We start from the raw sequence: 17024 nt of genomic DNA, 5'->3' as shown, positions 1-17024 counted from the left end.
CATGTGAACTGAAGAAACCTCCAACAAGCATTTGGTTTGCTCTACACTAAAAATGAGAATCAAGAGCTGTGTGTAAACTGAATGCTTCCTTCATTGGTTCCATGTATGCCAGGAAGGGGTGTTTACACTTCGCCAAGCTATTAAAACAAATATTGCTCACATAAATATTCCAAAAAAATAAATAATAATAATAATAATAATTAAAATCAGCACTAAAAAGCTTAAGAAAGAAAGAGGCATATAATTCAATCCCAAAAAAAAATACCAGCACCCTTTTCTTACATGTAATAATTTGTCTTTTTCTGCCTCTCATTCATTGCCTCTCCTGCAGTCCAATTCATGCTCTCTCAGCCCTTCGACACTGTCCAGCAAATGTTATTTCAGCAACCTCCCCCTGGTTATTCACTCTTTCCTCCTGTTTATGGAACCGACACCATCTTCCTGAGGATGTCGCATACAATTCTACCCTCCTGGGCTTCCAGCGGTGGTGCACCACCATCCCCATCGCTACCCACAATATTATATAACCCCATTAGCCAGACCTAGCCCAACCCTCTTACTCGCAGGTTGCTTGCTGCAATTTCTCCCTCCTTTCTCTCCCTTTTTGTCCCTCCTCCCTCCCCCCGACAGGGTCAGAGAGGGGGACATTAAAACGAGCTCCGTCCGACCGGTCATCCGTCCATGACCTATCATCCATCCATCCATGTACTTTTGTGTATGCAATATTTCAAAAACTGTTGAAGATTTAGCTTACATATCGCAGATATCGATTCATCATGACATCATCTCATCCTGATTAGATCGTGGCTGTAATTGGCTGAATTATGTTGCAATGACAACCATCTCAGTAATTTGGCTTGTGTAAGTGATATTTCAAAAACTGTTCAAGATTTAGCTTTCACATTACATAGTTCTATTCCTCATACCACCCAAAAGGCAGGGGACCCAGAGTGGGCATACGGCTCCTTGTTCTCGTTAGTTCGTCCCCTGCATCCCGTGTTCACCATTGCCTCACTGACAGTTTGCTGCCTTTTTAACATCTGTCATCTCACTCTTCCATTAGCCATGATCATATATGGGGAAAAAATATTTTCCTGTAAAATGTCTTTTGCTGAACTTTAGAGACTACAAGAAAAAAAGGTAATTCAGCATTAGCCATGTGAGGGCATTATGGTAATTTATCAGTCTGTACATTGCTATTACTGTACATCCAATATTTTCTTTAACTTCCCTTCCATAAATTCCATTGGTAACACGAGGTAGCATATGGTATGTGTGGATGTAGATAATGGAATGTGTAATGTGCAATAAGGATTATGAATGCATAATAATAAAAAGTCAAATGAAGTAAGGTAAACAACTATCAGTAAAGCTATATGTGATGGTTAAAACGCTGAAGTTATGATTTATTGTTGTGGATCCACAGCGGAAGTCATGGACCCACCATTTGAAGAGTGACTGCGCTAAAAAGGTCGAAAACTCTATGAAGAGAGCCCAGCTGATGATCCAGACATCCAGAAAATTCGCCAATTGCTTACAAATTATAAGAACTCTTTCTTTAGGTGTAAAACTATTTTAGCCATTACTAAGGCTAACCCCCGCTCTAGCGGGGAAAATGGCCTTAAAACGATCATTCATTCATTCATTGTGGAATAAATGATCAAAATTGCTGTCAGTAAGAGGTTTATGGGGAAAAAGCGGTATGTTTTATTATTGACAATTCTGCTTGTGATGTTTCTCCGTTGATTTATATCTGCTAAAGAAGAATATCCACGATGTTGCTTATTATATATTGATGGACCATTCAAATAAATCCTTTTTAAAATGCGCGCACGCCGCCCGCACGCACGCACACGCACGCACGCACGCACGCACGCACGCACGCACGCACACACACACACACACACACACACACACACACACACACACACACACACACACACACACTGTTCCGGAGATGTGATGGGGGGTGGGGGGGAACTAGTGCAATATAGACTGGTTATGTCATTAATAAATGTCTAGCATAAGCGTTGGTTTCTGTGAAAAAATGCTCGGTCATGTGTCAAAGTTTGTATTACAAGATGATAACCATGACGCTAACCCTAATGCTCCCTTTAATATGTGTCCAAACCCCCGGTTACCCCCCCCCCCCCTTCTTAATCCCTTACTTTGTTTCACAATACAAAGTAGTGCTGCCCAAAACTGCAAGTATTTTGAAAGCTGCACAAGAAATGCACAAACCTGTATCAGATCACATGCTACAGAACATTGATGAAATGATGCAGAATGATGATTAAAAAAATAAAAAAAACATTTCTTTTGTATACAACATCGAGGTTTGTGTAAGCGCTAACATTAATCACAAAAAAAAAACGCACTCGCAAAACATACAACAAAGGGAGCGGGAGACAAGATGGGGAGAGAGGGGGAAGCACACAAGTACAACAGCAGAGAACAGGGACATCGGGGGATCTGAGAGAGGGGGAGGGCTTGGGGGGAGGAGGCACGGAAAGGGGGGGGGGGGGTTGGGAGAGGTATAAAACACATGGATACTGCTCGGACTTCCAGGAAAGAAGTTGGTATTTCAAAAAAGTGGATCTGGGGTGTAGAAAAGATCTAACGGGGGTAGAAAATTAACGGGGGTAGAAAAGTTCAAGGTTTTGGATGGGGGAAGATAAGAGATGTCATGGTGGTGAACAGCTGTTTTAAAGACCTGGATGGAGGAGTGGGATTGAAGAGAGTGAGGGAGTTTGTTCCAGAGGCGGGAGAAAATAGGAATGAAAGAGTGAAGGTGAGCAGAGAGTCTTGATTTTCGCAATTTCACCAGAAGAGGGTTGCTGGCAGAGCTTGTGCGACCTGTAGGAATATTTGGGGGACAGAGCACAGACAGAGCAGAGGGGGCTAGGCTGGATAGGAGTCAGTAGAGGACAGACAGGCCACCTACCTACCTGCCTGCAGTGAGTGAGTGAAAGGCCCACACAATCAGCTTCATCACGGGAGATTCCAATGATTCTGAAAGCTTTGGTTTGAACAGCGTGAAGCCAAGGTAAGTGTGAGGCAGGAGCACCAACACAGAGGGGAGAGCAGTACTCCATTGAGCTGCGGATGAAAGCCTTTTATGTGGTGAGTTGCTCAGGTGTGCCAAGGAAGGACTTTGCATGACAGAGGATGCCCAGTCAGTGACTGGTTTTGGAGGCCAGCTTAGAAATGCGGTTTTCCCAGGAAAAATCATGGCAGATAGTGAGACCCAAAAGCTTGAGTGACAGAACTTCTTGGAGAGGATTGTTCAGAAAGTAGATGGGAGGGTTGTCCAGTCGGTCTTTTCGGAGAGACATAGTAAGAGTGTGAGATTTGTCAGGATTGGATTGAAAGACATGTTCCACTTGTTTGACCAGTCTGTGATTTTGTCCAGGTCTGCAGAGAGTGAGGAGGCTGCAGACTGCCAATCTGAGGGATGAGGGATGGAGCGGCAGAGAGTGGAGTCATCAGCAAAGAGATGGAGAGGATTTTCCAGAGAGTCGGCGAGATCATTGATGAAGACCAGAAAAAGCACAGGGCCCAGAACACTGCCTTGGGGAACTCCAGCCTGACCAGGAAGGGGCGATGAGAGAAATCCATTCAGGGCCACACGTTGACTACGACCAGAGAGGAAGTCCACAAGCCATGCGTGGAGATTTACATGGATACCATAGGAGGAGAGTTTGGTGAGCAGAGCTGGGTGCCAGACCGTATCGAAGGCACGTGATATGTCAAGGGAGACAGCTCTGATTTCCTGTTTGGCATTGAGGACCTCCATCCATTGTTGAGACAGCAGAAGCAGCATGTCCAGAGTAGAGTGACCTGGTCTGAAACCAAATTGATGATCAGAGATCAAGCCCTTGGAGAAGAGGAAGGATTTTATATCCGAATCAATGATGGATTCCATGACTTTGCTGATAATTGGGATCAGGCTCATTGGTCTGTCGTTGCAAGGATCTGTTTTTGCACCTTTTTTGTGTAAAGCGGTAATGTTGGCTGATTTCAAAACTGATGGTAGACGACCTCGAGCAAATGAGAGGGTGAAGAGAATAGAGAGAGTGAGTGAAAGAGCGGCAGAGCAGGATTTTAGGACCCGTGGGATGATGCCGTCTGGTCCAGTCGCAGAATCAGAGTCAAGATTTGACAGAAACTTCTCCACCTTGTCAGGAGAGGACACAGCGTCCAGCAGCAGCTGGGTTCAACAGGGTAATGTGGGTACAGAGAGAAATGGGTTTGGGACACAAGATTTTGAGGCAAACATGGAGTTGAGGCATTCGGCTTTGACACGTGCGGTGTCAACTGTGTAGCCATTTGAGGTAAGGGAGGGGATGGAGGGGAAACAAACACCAGAAACAGATTTGACCAGACGCCACGAGGATTTGGAGGAAGGAGACTGATTTGAGATTTCAGTCTTGAGAGTAGAAAGATAGTGCTTCCTGGCTCTCCTGAGGGTAGAGACACACTTGTTCCGAGCCAATGGAAGGAACTGAGATTGCCTTCAGTTGGATTTGCCTTCCAAAAGGCAAAGGCAAGTTGTTTCAGGGCAACTGCCTCACCACAAGATTCAGTGTACCATGGATGGGAGGAAGGGTATGACAACTGAAGACGAGATGGGATAAATCTGTGCATGAGAGAGAGCAGTTTACTTTGGAAGAATTCCCAGGAAGAGTTGATATCAGAGGCAGTAGAGATGGGAGACCAGACAGGATGATTTATGGCTGCTTGATGACCATGCCAGTCGGTCTGAGTGAAAGTCCAGACTCGTCGACGCTGAGGAGGCTCTCTGAGAATGGCCATAAAGATGTCCACTTTAACAAGCACTTGATCAGAAGAACCGATTGGAGCAGAAGAAGAGCAGCAGACAATTGCAGAGAATTTGTCATAACCAAGTCTAGAAGAGATTATGTACCGTTGACTGAGATCCGGGTCGGGAAATTGACAGAATGTGTCAGTCCCCATGAGTCTCAGAAGTCCTTTGCTGAGGTGCCATGGCTGGTGAGAGAGGTACCCACACCCAGCCAGCTGGCATGATGACAGTTGAAGTCGCCACATATGAGGAAGAGAGAGTTGGGATGAGTGGATATAAGTTGGTCCATATTATCAGACAGCGAGATGTAAGTCGATTCATCGCTGTTTGGAGAACGATACAGAACACATATGAACAAAAGGTGGGAGCGGAGAGAAAGCCGTAGTCAGAGGTACTCCTGGGGGTGGGGTGGAGAGAGGGCAGTGCAAGGAGAGTGAGGAAGGGAGTTTTGGATAAAGATAGCAACCCCACCACAAGGACGAGGCTCAGGTATATCATACCGGAGGAGGGAGTAACCAGAAAGAGATATTAAGGAATCAGAGACATCTTGAAGGAGGAAAATTTCTGTTTTTAGCAGATTACGTCTGGTTTGTCAGAAGCAACCTGCATGTAGAGATCAATCAGTTTTGAGCGAAGGCCCCGGATGTTTGAGGTCCATACCATTAAGGAAGAGGGAGGGGGAGCATTGGGTGCAGGACAGGGGAGGGGAGGGGTAGGGTAAGATGAAGGGTGAGAGGGGGAGGTAGGGAGAGCTGTTGATAGTGTGTCAGAGATTGCAGAAGAGTTAGGAGGAAGGAGATGAGTTCATGCCTTGTAATAAAATTCCAAAAACCCCACAAGTTTCACGAGTTCATGCCTTGTCATCTGTCTATGTGTTTTCCTTCAAACAAACTACGAGCAAAATCCCTCTGAAGATGATCTGGATGCATCTTTCGGCGGTGCGGGGGCACTGGAGTAATAAACGCCTCGAGCCGCTGATAGTGGTGGGGGTGTCACAGGTTTGAGCAGTCCGTGTAGAGAGCCAATGAGCGTGCAGTTGTGGGGCGAATAATAACGGCGGCACAGGACAGCAAAAATAGGGTATAATCAAGAGGTTCAGAGAAGAAGGGAGTGAAGGCAGGAGCACCAGCATGGGGAATGAGTGGCTGAGAGCGGGGGAAGCTAGCAAAGAGATTTGGGGAAATCAGGTGACTGTGGTGTCTATTGACATCCGTCGCTAAATTAGTGATCATATGGGTGGCACAATTGACGAGTTCATCCTGCATTCCACCGTTGCAATACATGTACACATACACGTCTGCACTTTGTCTCTCTAACTTGAAGGTGAAGGAACCACAGGGCGTGAGTGTGAGCAGACCTGTGGCAATGGAGAAAGGATGGTAACACATAGTTGGCATGAAATAAAATGCAATGGGAATGCAGACAACGCACGCACCAAAGAAGAAGTAGATGATGCAGTACCAGCGCAGCAATAGGAATGACTGCATGGCACTTTGTTTCACAATACAAGGTAGTGCTGCCCGAAACTGCAGGTATTTTGAAATCTGCACAAGGAACACAAACCTGTATCAGATCACATGCTACAGAACATTGGTGAAACTATGCAGATTTATGACAAAATAAATAATAAATAAATGACAATAAAACCACAAACGTTTAGAGACTTAAGCCTATGTGGGGTGATCTCAGTCTCTCAAATATCATTAGTGTAAATTAACTGCAGAGATATTTGTAGATAATGGATGAGCACATATGGTAGAAGCAATTTGTACTTTGCTTCCTCACATCATGAACTCGGGTTCAAGATGGGAATGTGAACAAGCCTCGAATCTGTATACAAAACAACAACAAAAAAAAAAAAAAAAAAAAAAAAGACAACCCATTGCACATTCTCACCTGAATGATGGGAAAAGCTGTGTAGCTCATGTACTTGAGGAAGTAAAGCAAGCTAGAGGTGAAGCCAACAAACCCGCCAAACAGTACGATGAACAAGTGCAGTTCATTGAGGCAATCACGTTGCACACTGTGACCAACACATGGGGAAAGGGGAGGGAGAGCGATAAAAAGGGAGGGAGAAATTGCGGTGCAAATCCAACTGTGAAATAGCAAAGCACTTGGGAAAATGGAGGCATAATTAGAAAGGGATGGTGAAAAGGATAAGGAGGAAAACAAGTTAGAGAGAGTGCAGAGAAGACAGAAGGGGAAAGGAAGCTGGGAGAGTGAGAGAGAGTGCAGTCGGACCTCAACATTCACGGTCCCAACAATCGCGGGTTCCGCGTATTCATGGTGCAGAACACGTTACCTGCTTCCACATTCGCACCTCGCATATTCGCGGTTAAAAACGATATACCGTGGGACCCCACTATTCGTGGGGGATACGTTCCTGGAAAATGCCACGTATTGCGCAACCACGAATAGTGGGGCATTGTTTCAATGGAAAGATGGGGGACGGGTTCCCGAGTCGTGAAAATCTGCGAATCGAGAGGACCAAACCACGAATGGCGAGGCAAAATCTTCGAATGGTGAGGCAAATCCAGAGAATGTCAACGATAATCCGCGAAGGTCGATGAAAGTCCCACAGATGGTGAGGCAAATCCCGCGAATGTCGACGATAATCGGCAAAGGTCGATGAAAACTCCATGAATGTATGCCGCAGCATTGTTTCAATGGGGAAAAGGGGGATACGTTATAGGTTCTCGGCGGTTCCTGATTCATAGATGAAAATTTTTAAAGTTTAAAATGTTTTCGACCGCAAATGCACATGATTACAGTTTCATAAAAAATACTTACAAATTTAAAAAACGACAACACCAGGTACCATTTCCAATTTATTGAAGGAATGCACTTACAGTTTATTAAAAGTGGTTAACCAGCTTAACCATACCGTACCGTGAAACAAACCAAAAAAAAAACAACACCATCATGTATCGTTAAAAATTTGTATTTTACAAACACACGCAACTTTCAAATGATGATGATGATGGTGGTGATGATGATGGTGATGAATTAAAATCACATGAATTCCTCAAACTCTGAGGATGACCCAAATGATAGTCCTGCAACGTCGTGCACTGAGGGAGAGGCAGGACAGGTAGCAGTTGAGGGTGTTGGTGAAGACGCTGATGGTCTTGAGGTGGAGGGAGCAGGGTGAAAGAAAGATGGGGGAGCTGCCTGGCAGATTGCCACAGGTTTTGATGCAGCTCTTTGTAGGGGAGAAGCAAATCATCCAAGCCCCTCTTGAACTTGAGATACCTCTCCATGACTGGGTCAGCATCTTCCAACTTGTCGACAAGCTCCCGCATGTCCTGCAGCAACTCGCCCAGGAACTGGACTGAGGTTAAACCTCGGCACCTCTTCCTCATCAAAGCCCGCCTCCTCCTCCTCCTCGGAAACTGTTATAATGGCCTCCAATCCTCCTCAGTGAGGTTGTCGCCATGTGAGGCAATGACATCCTCCAACTCTCGAGGTCTTTATGGGTTTTTAAGGGTCTTGGAGTCTTTTCAGTGTTTTGGGTCTTCAGGGTATTTTGGATCTTCAGAGTCCTTTGGGGTCTTCTGAGTCCTTGGGGTCTTTATGGGTCCTAGGGGAATTTTGGGTCTTCAGGGCCTTTTGGCTTTTTTTGGTTTTTAAAATATTTTTAGGGCCTTTTGGGTTTTTGTTGTCTTTTGGGTCTTTAAGGGTCTTACGGACTTTGGGGTATTTTGGGTCTTCTGGATATATAAGGATCTTTTGGGTATTTTGGGTCTTCTGGATATTTAAGGGTCTTTGGGGTTTTTTGGGTCTGCATGGTCTTTTGGGTGTTTGTGGTATTTTGGGTATTTAAGGGTCTTTGGGGGTCTTTGGGGTCAATTGGGTTTTCAATGATTTTTCTGTCTTTGGGGTCTTGAGAGCCCTTGGGGTCTTCTGGGTCTTCAGAGTTATTGGGGTCATTGGGGTCATTGGGGTCTTCTGGGTCTTCATGGTATTTTGTGTCTTTAACAGTCTACAGGGTATTTTGGGTCTTTGGGTATTTTGGGTGTTTGGGGTCTATTGGGTCTTCCCAAAATTTTGGGTGTTTGGGGGTCCATTGGGTCTTTTCAGTCTTTGGCATATTTTGGGTATTTTGGGTCCATTGGGTCTTTTCGGTCTTCGGGATATTTTGGATCTTCAGAGTCCTTGGGGGTCTACTGAGTCCTTGGGGGTCTTCTGCGTCCTTGGGGTCTTTTGGGTCCTTGGGGTTGTTTGGGTCTTTGGGGTCCATTGGGTCTTTTCAGTCTTTTGTGTCTTTAACAGTCAACAGGGTATTTTGGGTCTTCAGGGTATTTTGGGTATTTTGGGTATTTAACAGTCTTCATGGTCTTTTGGGTCTTCGGGGTATTTTAGTGTTTGGGGTCCATTGGGTCTTTTCGGTCTTCGGGCTATTTTGGATCTTCAGAGTCCTTAGGGGTCTTTTGGGTCCTCTTTGTCATTTGGGTACTTGGGGTTGTTTGGGTCTAAGTCCTTGGGGTCTTCTGGGTCTTCATGATATTTTGTGTCTTTAACAGTCTAAAGGGTAGCCTGGTGTTGGCTTAGCGGTGAGGGTGCTGGCTTGGGATCCCAGGATTCTGGGATCGAATCCCGGTCGATCGCTGAATTAACACCAGGGGGGTTGACTCAGCCCGTCATCCTTCCGAGGTCGGCAAATTGAGTACCAGCTCATTGGTAATTCCCTGTGTGTCGCAAGAGGTGACCAACAGGGTTGGCGGCAGGAAGGACATCCGGCCATAAAACATTGCTTCAAAAAGGGTGACCACGGTGCCTGGAAAAGGTTAATCCCTGCTCTGCGGGGAAAAATGGCCTCTAAAAGTGGTTCATTCATTCAACAGTCTAAAGGGTATTTTGAGTGTTTGGGGTCCATTGGGTCCTCAGAGTCTTTTAACCGGTGGACACACATTCGTGTTCAAAGATTTCCCCTTAAACCACTCAAATCCCACCTAAAGCACAACTCAAAGCCTTCAAAACACACACACACACACACACACACACACACACACACACACACACACACACACACACACACACACACACACACACACACAAACACAGTTTTATATGGTAGATATATATGTATATATTAGTGCTGGGGTGATATCGGTATAGGTAATCAGCACAGGTTGCATTTTTTTGTAATCGGCTTTGAATTTCAAGGAGAAAATTTTAGAAAACAACGTTGAACTACTTATAGACGTTTCAAGATGTGCATAAACTTTATTATTTTTAAACAGCTGGCAAACATCGTGTGACGGGAGGAAAAAACATTTGGCTCGGTAATTTGGAAAACATTACAGCAAACGGGTCGGAAATCGGGTGTTATCAAATTTATCTTTTTATTTTTATTATTTTGTATACACAGTCAAGGCTCATGTAAGAGCTAACACATTACACACAAAAACATGCACAGACCCATAAAACATACAATAAATAAAGGGAGCGGGAGACAAGAAAGGGAGGAGAGAGGAAAACATACAAGCACAACAACAGTAGAACGACTATTACACACAGGTGTGCACGATTTACAAACTGAGATCTAACTAGAAACATACAGTAGACACATACAAAGTAAAATAAACAGTCGAGATTTGACAAAAACACAAATGGGAAAATCCTTAACTTTGATGACGTGGAGAGCTTGGAAGAACACTACCTCGCCGGCAGAACCGGAGGCGGAAGTCAGCGTATGAAGCGGAAATCTTGCTTTGAAACTCACAAAGACAAACAACATAACCTTTCCAACGTACACCCGATTCATATAAATTAAACAAAGGTTTTAGAAACATTCACTGATACAAAGGAAAACGTGATCACTCATCCACTGCTGAGGATAAAAGTTAAAACCCACTGTACCTCCTTTCTGGCTAAGTATATCAGCCTGCCACGTTTCAGGTGTACCCACCCAAGTGCATCAAAGTGTCAGTTAAATTAATTTTTTCACATTTCAAAGGTGGGCACGACAGTATTCTGCCCTCCCCCCTCCTCCTCACCCCCGAGCAAAAGGGGGCACATTTCACATCCAGTCTTCAACGACCCCATTGCATAACATGCTAACTAAAATGAGAAATTGTGCAGTGCTGCTTCTGCAGCATTTGATGATAAAAGAAACTGTTTTTTACCTGAAAAAGCAGAGAAACTCATCTTTCTCAAAACTAACCTGAGCATTGTGGACTTTAAATATTAAAACGTCTAACGTGGCGTTTTCCTTATTCTGAATTATGGAGTACGGGTAACAAGGTGGTGGTCTCCCGCTGTGCTTGTTAAATCACCGGGTGAGTAGCCCACACTGGTGCACCAACACCACCATTTATCAATACACGAAGTCAAAGGCCGATCAATTTACTTACTGGATGAACGACTGTTTGGAACGGAATCCCTTTGTAACCTGGGGACTCTCTGTACTGTATTTTGGATAAAACTTGCTTTCACATGACCAGACAAGGATGAAACTCTTCATTTTATATCCATCAATACCTTATCAAATGAGCGCACAGTAGTTGTTTAAAAATTTAAACTCTAAAAAATGTAAAAAATTTAAAAAATTCATAGTTTAAAAATGACTAGATGTTGTGCCATTCGATACGGTACAGCAATAAATTTAGAGAAGTGATATAAAATGCATCAATTTACAGCCACACCAATCCATCAATCGCGGGCACGGCGCCGATTCAGCATGTTGTCCACTTCATTTGTGCACAATGCACTATGACGTCATTATTTACCACTTTCTAATCGGTTTCGGCCAAAAAAAAAAATTGGTTTTTTAAATCTGCAATTGGTTGAAGTCAAATTTTCGAATCGGCCCAGCACTAGTATACATATAACAACATCCAATTCTGCAATAATCACTTCCAATGTTTTAACATCATGATCCTTCATAACGCACGTACACAGTAGGGTTCAAAAGTCGAAGTCCATTTAAATCAATGTCAAGTTTTCTCAAATCACGATTTCAAACACGATTTTGGCATAATATTGAAGATGCGTATCCATATTCTTTAATTTATTATACAGTAGTTATTATTGACTGACACTTTATAGTAACAGGATAAATGATGGGTGTACACATTCGAGAGAGATAAAATGTATGTGAGCCGTCTGAGGAGGCTCTAAAGTACATTACAACACTGTTGGGAAAAGATTGACTCAAACAATATTCATAAATAACATAAATCAATCCCAAATTGAGTTTAGGCAGTTCTCAAGGCAAAAAGGGGTTACACTGATTATTGGTTGTACGTAAAGACAGATTTGAATTTTCATACTATTATTATTATTATTATTATTATTATTATTATTATAATAAGTGGTGTTATATCCTTAAGAGTTTAAGGAAAGCCCTTGAAAGTGCTTTTGGATTCATAGTATAAACAATGTCTTTTGTTATCACATCCAATTTAATAAATTTGCGACTGGACTCAGGCTTTTGTACCTCACTGTGTACTCAAAACTTGGTTACCTGAGTGATGTATGACCACAGCAGGCCACATCGAGAGATTTGTAGCGCCCACCAGCCAGGAATGCTGCAGCCCAGCCACAGAGCAGGCCGGCCAGTGTATGACTCAACATGTGAATGAACCTGTGCGGCTGCACTATGGAGGCTAACGTAGCTAGCCGCGTGTTGGGAAGGCACGGGGCAACTGCACAGAAAAAAAAAAACCCAGGATACAAACGTTTATGCTTCAATTATTTTGGAGGTTTTTTGCATCTTAAATATGAAGGGGGGATAGAAAGGGAAAGAGAAACGAGAATTAAATTTTTCAAATTCAGACAACTAAATGAAGGGCCAGGGATTGTATGGGATTGGGAGGAGTTAAAACACAACATTTTCTTGTCTCACGAGGGGCGTTTGATATATCAGGTTCTCGGAATAAGGTATTATGATTGGCAAGTGTTTGTTTGTTTTTGCTCATTTTAAACTTGGAATATGTACCTATTTTATACCGTTATTCTCATTGATTCCACACTGCTGTTTCTGAGTATAACCCAGAGACTTTCTACATGAAACAATCCAGGATCTTAATGAAATTGGGAAAGGAGATGGCCTCCAATTTTCCCTGCAAGAAGACGCCAGCTCTGAAAAAAATCCACAAACACATGGTTGTGGAGATATGTAGTGAAGATGCACCCTCGGTCTACAATAGCCAAAATGGGAAGTTTACTTTAAAGCATGAAAGGAAGTCCTTTGCTGATAACCCAGGTAAGAACAGCTGGTAGATGCAAACAACCCACAAAATATCACCAGAGCCAAGGCATTAATGACTGAAGATAGCCATGTTCATGTCCTAAACATCAGCAGAACCTGCAATCTCTCAAACCTGCATTTGCACAATGATCCACCAATAGCTGGGCATGTCCAAGGTCTCGGCAAGAATGTCCCTCTCCACGCCCCCCCCCCCCCCACACACACACCCCCCCCCCCCCTACACACATACACACACACACACAACCGCTCCTATCTCCATAAACATCAGCACTGATGATTGACAGCAACAGCTGGTCACGTGCGTAAGTTTCTCCAACAGTTCAACACAGATATGGCTGCCTTTATTATCCATCTAGTTTAGGAGCGACATGTGGCTTCACCACAGGGATCCAGAAAACCAAATTGGAACAAGAGATCACCATCACCCAAAAAAACCTTTAAACCTACCTTAACCGGCAAGAGCACATTTTCTTGGATGCCAAAGGAATTCTGAATCGCCTAATTTTTTTGGATGTCAAGGGAATCCTGCTGAACGAGTACATGCTTCATACATCACTAGGGGATATTTATGCCAGCCTCATGCAAAATATTGTGGCAGCCATCAAGAACAAGCGCCGAGGGATGTCGAGTGAAGGTGCACTCCTCCTGCACAACAACATGGCAACATGGCTGTGCACAAGACTGGTGTTGCGCAGATCACTTTGAGCAGCCGGATCAACCATTCAACAGCCTGAACCAAACCAATAGTACCATAACTATTATCCATTTTGACATTCGAGGTCCAACCTGCATGGCCACCGATTCACTGATGAAGAAACCGAGAGTACCTGAAAATATCAATCTGAAACTGTCTCTTTTTCTAGCACAGACAGTTTAAAGGACCAATGAAGGAACGTGTACAAAAGTCTTGGGACACTACATTCGAAATAAAACGTTTTTGGACTAATGTGAGTGATCTTGTTCCTATAACTTTATGAACACCTGTATGTATGTATGTATGTATGCACATGTGTGTGTGTGTATATGTATGTATATATATATATATATATATACCTCAAAACTCACTTTACAAATATATGCGCAGACCTTTAATATGCGCTTTAACCTTTAATAAAGGTTAAAGTTTGCCCCCCATAGATAGTCACACAAGCAACATGTCGTCTCATTTGTAGTATAGTTATTTCTTAGTATGTGTGAGAATAGGCCCTTTCCTATGTTAATTCGGCGTTGTGTAAAGCCAGGAAAATAGGCCCTACTACCACCGATCATCCTACGTCTGTAACCGCAATACAGTTTGTTAACGTTGGTTCATTTTGGGCGAGTTAACACGAAGGAGGCGGAGGAGGGTCGGGGCTGAGTCGAGGCAGAGCGGAAGAGGCGATGACGGTAAGCATGAGCCGCCAATCAGAGCTCAGGGGTGGTGGCGTCAGGGGGCGTGGTGAGAAGTCTGGTGAGTTCCAGAAGGTTCGCGGGGCGGGCCTATATAACCCACTGCGCAAAGCCCTCGAAAGGACTGCAGCGTTGTAAAGGACTGAAGCGGAGGACTTGCATCGGGGAGCTTGCGATAAAAGGACTTGCAGAGGAAGCGGAGGACTTGCATCACAGGACTTGCAGAGAGGGGACTTGATGAGAGAACTCGCATTGTACCGCTTGATGAACTTGACCATCGCATGAGAACGTGCGCGCTAACCAACACCAAGGCATTGAGGAAGAAGAGTTGGTCGCTAGATATACGCAGGCGCAGTCAGGCGCGTTTATAACGAACTTGCGCATTTCAGCCAAGCGAGTGAACGAGGCTGAGTAACCGCCCTTTGCCGTAAAAGGCGTCCCGCCCTTTGCCGTAAAAGTCCTCTCTACCGTTCGCCCCGATATTATCTCCATGGTTCGAGAGACATGCGACGAGTCCCTGCCTTCGCCGACCTCCATCTTCGCGGACATGCCGGCGACCGTGGAGAGCTGGACGAGGACCATCCTTGGACGCGCTGGGGAACACCTGCCCATCTGCAATACCCCGTGTGAGTGTGAGACGGGCCCGTTGTCCTGGATTAAGTTAAGACTGTCTAAGCTTGCTCTGTGTCCCTGCGTCCTTCAACTGTAAATCATTAAACCCATCTGTTCTTCCTTTCTTCTTGATTCGATCGTTCCCGTGATTTCTCCATTTGACTAAGCGTGGCACGAATAGAACCGCTTAAATCGGGGTCCATGAATTGAGACTGTGCGGATCACGTGGACGCAAACCGCTCGGCGTACTCCAACCTTACGTGGTTCGTGCGAGGCTTGCTACCTCGCTTCCGTGGCGGCGCGAGTACTTAGGTACGAGCGAGAATTTGGTCCCGAAACCCTATTTTGCGCTCGCCCGGAAAGGACGTAATAAGTCCTCTTTTGGTCCCGTAAATAGTCTGTATATATAAAGCAGTAAAGTATGTTTGTTTGTTTGTCCTCTTATAACTCAAGAACTACTCATCACAGAGAAAAACCAAAGGCATATTCGGAATCAGGACGTCTCAGAGCAACTACAGCACACCTTAAATTTTAAAAAACTTCAGGTTTTAAAATTAGCATATTAGCGCAGAAGCGCTAGCAGAAGAGGGAGGGAATCGAAGGGAGGGAGTGCAGCACTCCCTCTAGCGCTTCGCAGCGCCAGCGCTTCTGTTAGCGTAATGGTGCACAGGCGGTTCTCACTCTTGCGCATGCGCAAATGCGCTGTTCCGATGCTTCATGTTCCTGCAAAGACTTTGGCGCATGCGCAAATGACGACACATGGGCCACTGTATGTTCGTTTAATACGTACGCGCTTTGATGGGCGGGGCGTATGGCGTTCATGAAATGGTCGAATGCGGAAGTGCTTGAAGCCGTTGCGAGCGACTCGCACGATCTCGTCATGGTCCACAAGATTATCACAGAGACGTGCCGCTTCCAGCATTACGAGATATGATCGAGACCTAACGTTTGAGACCAGTCCCAGCCTTCTAGGCCCCGTGGTTGGTTCAGACGACCCCGACAAAGGACGTGTTGGATTTTATCGCGAGCCGATTCGAGCGCCGACGTGCCGGCGAACAAAACCAGTCATATCTTTTTAACACGTGGTTCGAGTTTTACAAAATAAACGTTTTCTTGAAGGGCTGAACCGTGCGCTCACAACGATACCGAGTTTGACCCTGGGAGAGCCATTTTGCGTCGGCAAAGGCGCCTTGTTTTCCGTGATGACCATGTCGTGCTGCATAGATTACCATAAATTATAATATATTACCAGCGGCGCGTTCCGTGACATCACGGCTCACTTAATTGCAATTATCTCTGGGATTCCTTGGCCGAATCGTACCAACTTCTATATACAGTGGTACCTCGGCTTACGAGTGCCCCAACGTACGAGTTTTTCGGGATACGAGCCGTCGCTCGGGCGGTTTGTTGCTTTGGGATACGAGCCGAGATCCGATGTACGAGCTCAAAAAATTTATTTTTTTGAATTTTCCGGTTGTGGCTTCCGGTTCCGGTCACGTGGTTATCTTGCCGTGAAAGCATCTCTGCTTGGATATAAAACACGCAATCGTCGAAATACATTAGCGAGGAATCTCCTTGCTCCAGCCGGTGACGTCATCGGCGGGGATCCCCGCCTCCAGAGTGGCTGGTCACGTGACCGCCAAAGCGTGTCGCGCGTGCGGGTATAATGAGCTACACCTGTGGATCACGTGACCACGGAAGCACGCCTCGCTTGAGAGGCATGGCTTTCGGTTTGCGTTTTGCTTTATAAGGCGCGATAAATGGGCTTTTGAGTGTTAGCGGTTCATGGCGTTGACGGTTCATGACGGTTCATGGCGTTGACGGTCAAAAACCCATTACATCAATTTTACCAGGCACTGTACAGTAAGTACAGTGGACACCAAATGCACGGTGGAAGGCTAGAAGTAGAAGATCGTCCAAGACAAGTGAGAATAAGCCATACTTTGGAGATGACGTCATTCGCTGGTCCGATAACCAAAGATG

General features: G+C 44.9%; 1 protein-coding gene across 4 annotated transcripts in view; it reads right to left on the bottom strand.

Moving 5' to 3' along the window:
* Positions 1 to 17024, bottom strand: part of NDC1 (NDC1 transmembrane nucleoporin) — a 174581-nt gene that overhangs the window by 125355 nt on the left and 32202 nt on the right. For 3 of the 4 annotated variants that reach the window (XM_078784709.1, XM_078784717.1, XM_078784715.1), the window contains 3 exons: positions 12294 to 12474; positions 6722 to 6848; positions 6261 to 6369 (listed from right to left, as the gene is read on the bottom strand). In XM_078784709.1, coding sequence (XP_078640835.1) covers positions 6261 to 6369; positions 6722 to 6848; positions 12294 to 12474 — 417 coding nt within the window. The remainder of the gene's footprint in view (positions 1 to 6260; positions 6370 to 6721; positions 6849 to 12293; positions 12475 to 17024) is intronic. The other variant, XM_078784722.1, reaches the window with a different exon arrangement.

This window comes from Myxine glutinosa, chromosome 1, assembly GCF_964187855.1.
Source record: "Myxine glutinosa chromosome 1, kmMyxGlut1.1, whole genome shotgun sequence".
Classification (NCBI taxonomy): domain Eukaryota; kingdom Metazoa; phylum Chordata; class Myxini; order Myxiniformes; family Myxinidae; genus Myxine; species Myxine glutinosa.
Note: the sequence above shows the minus strand (reverse complement) of the source record. Positions and strands in the feature narration are given on the sequence as shown.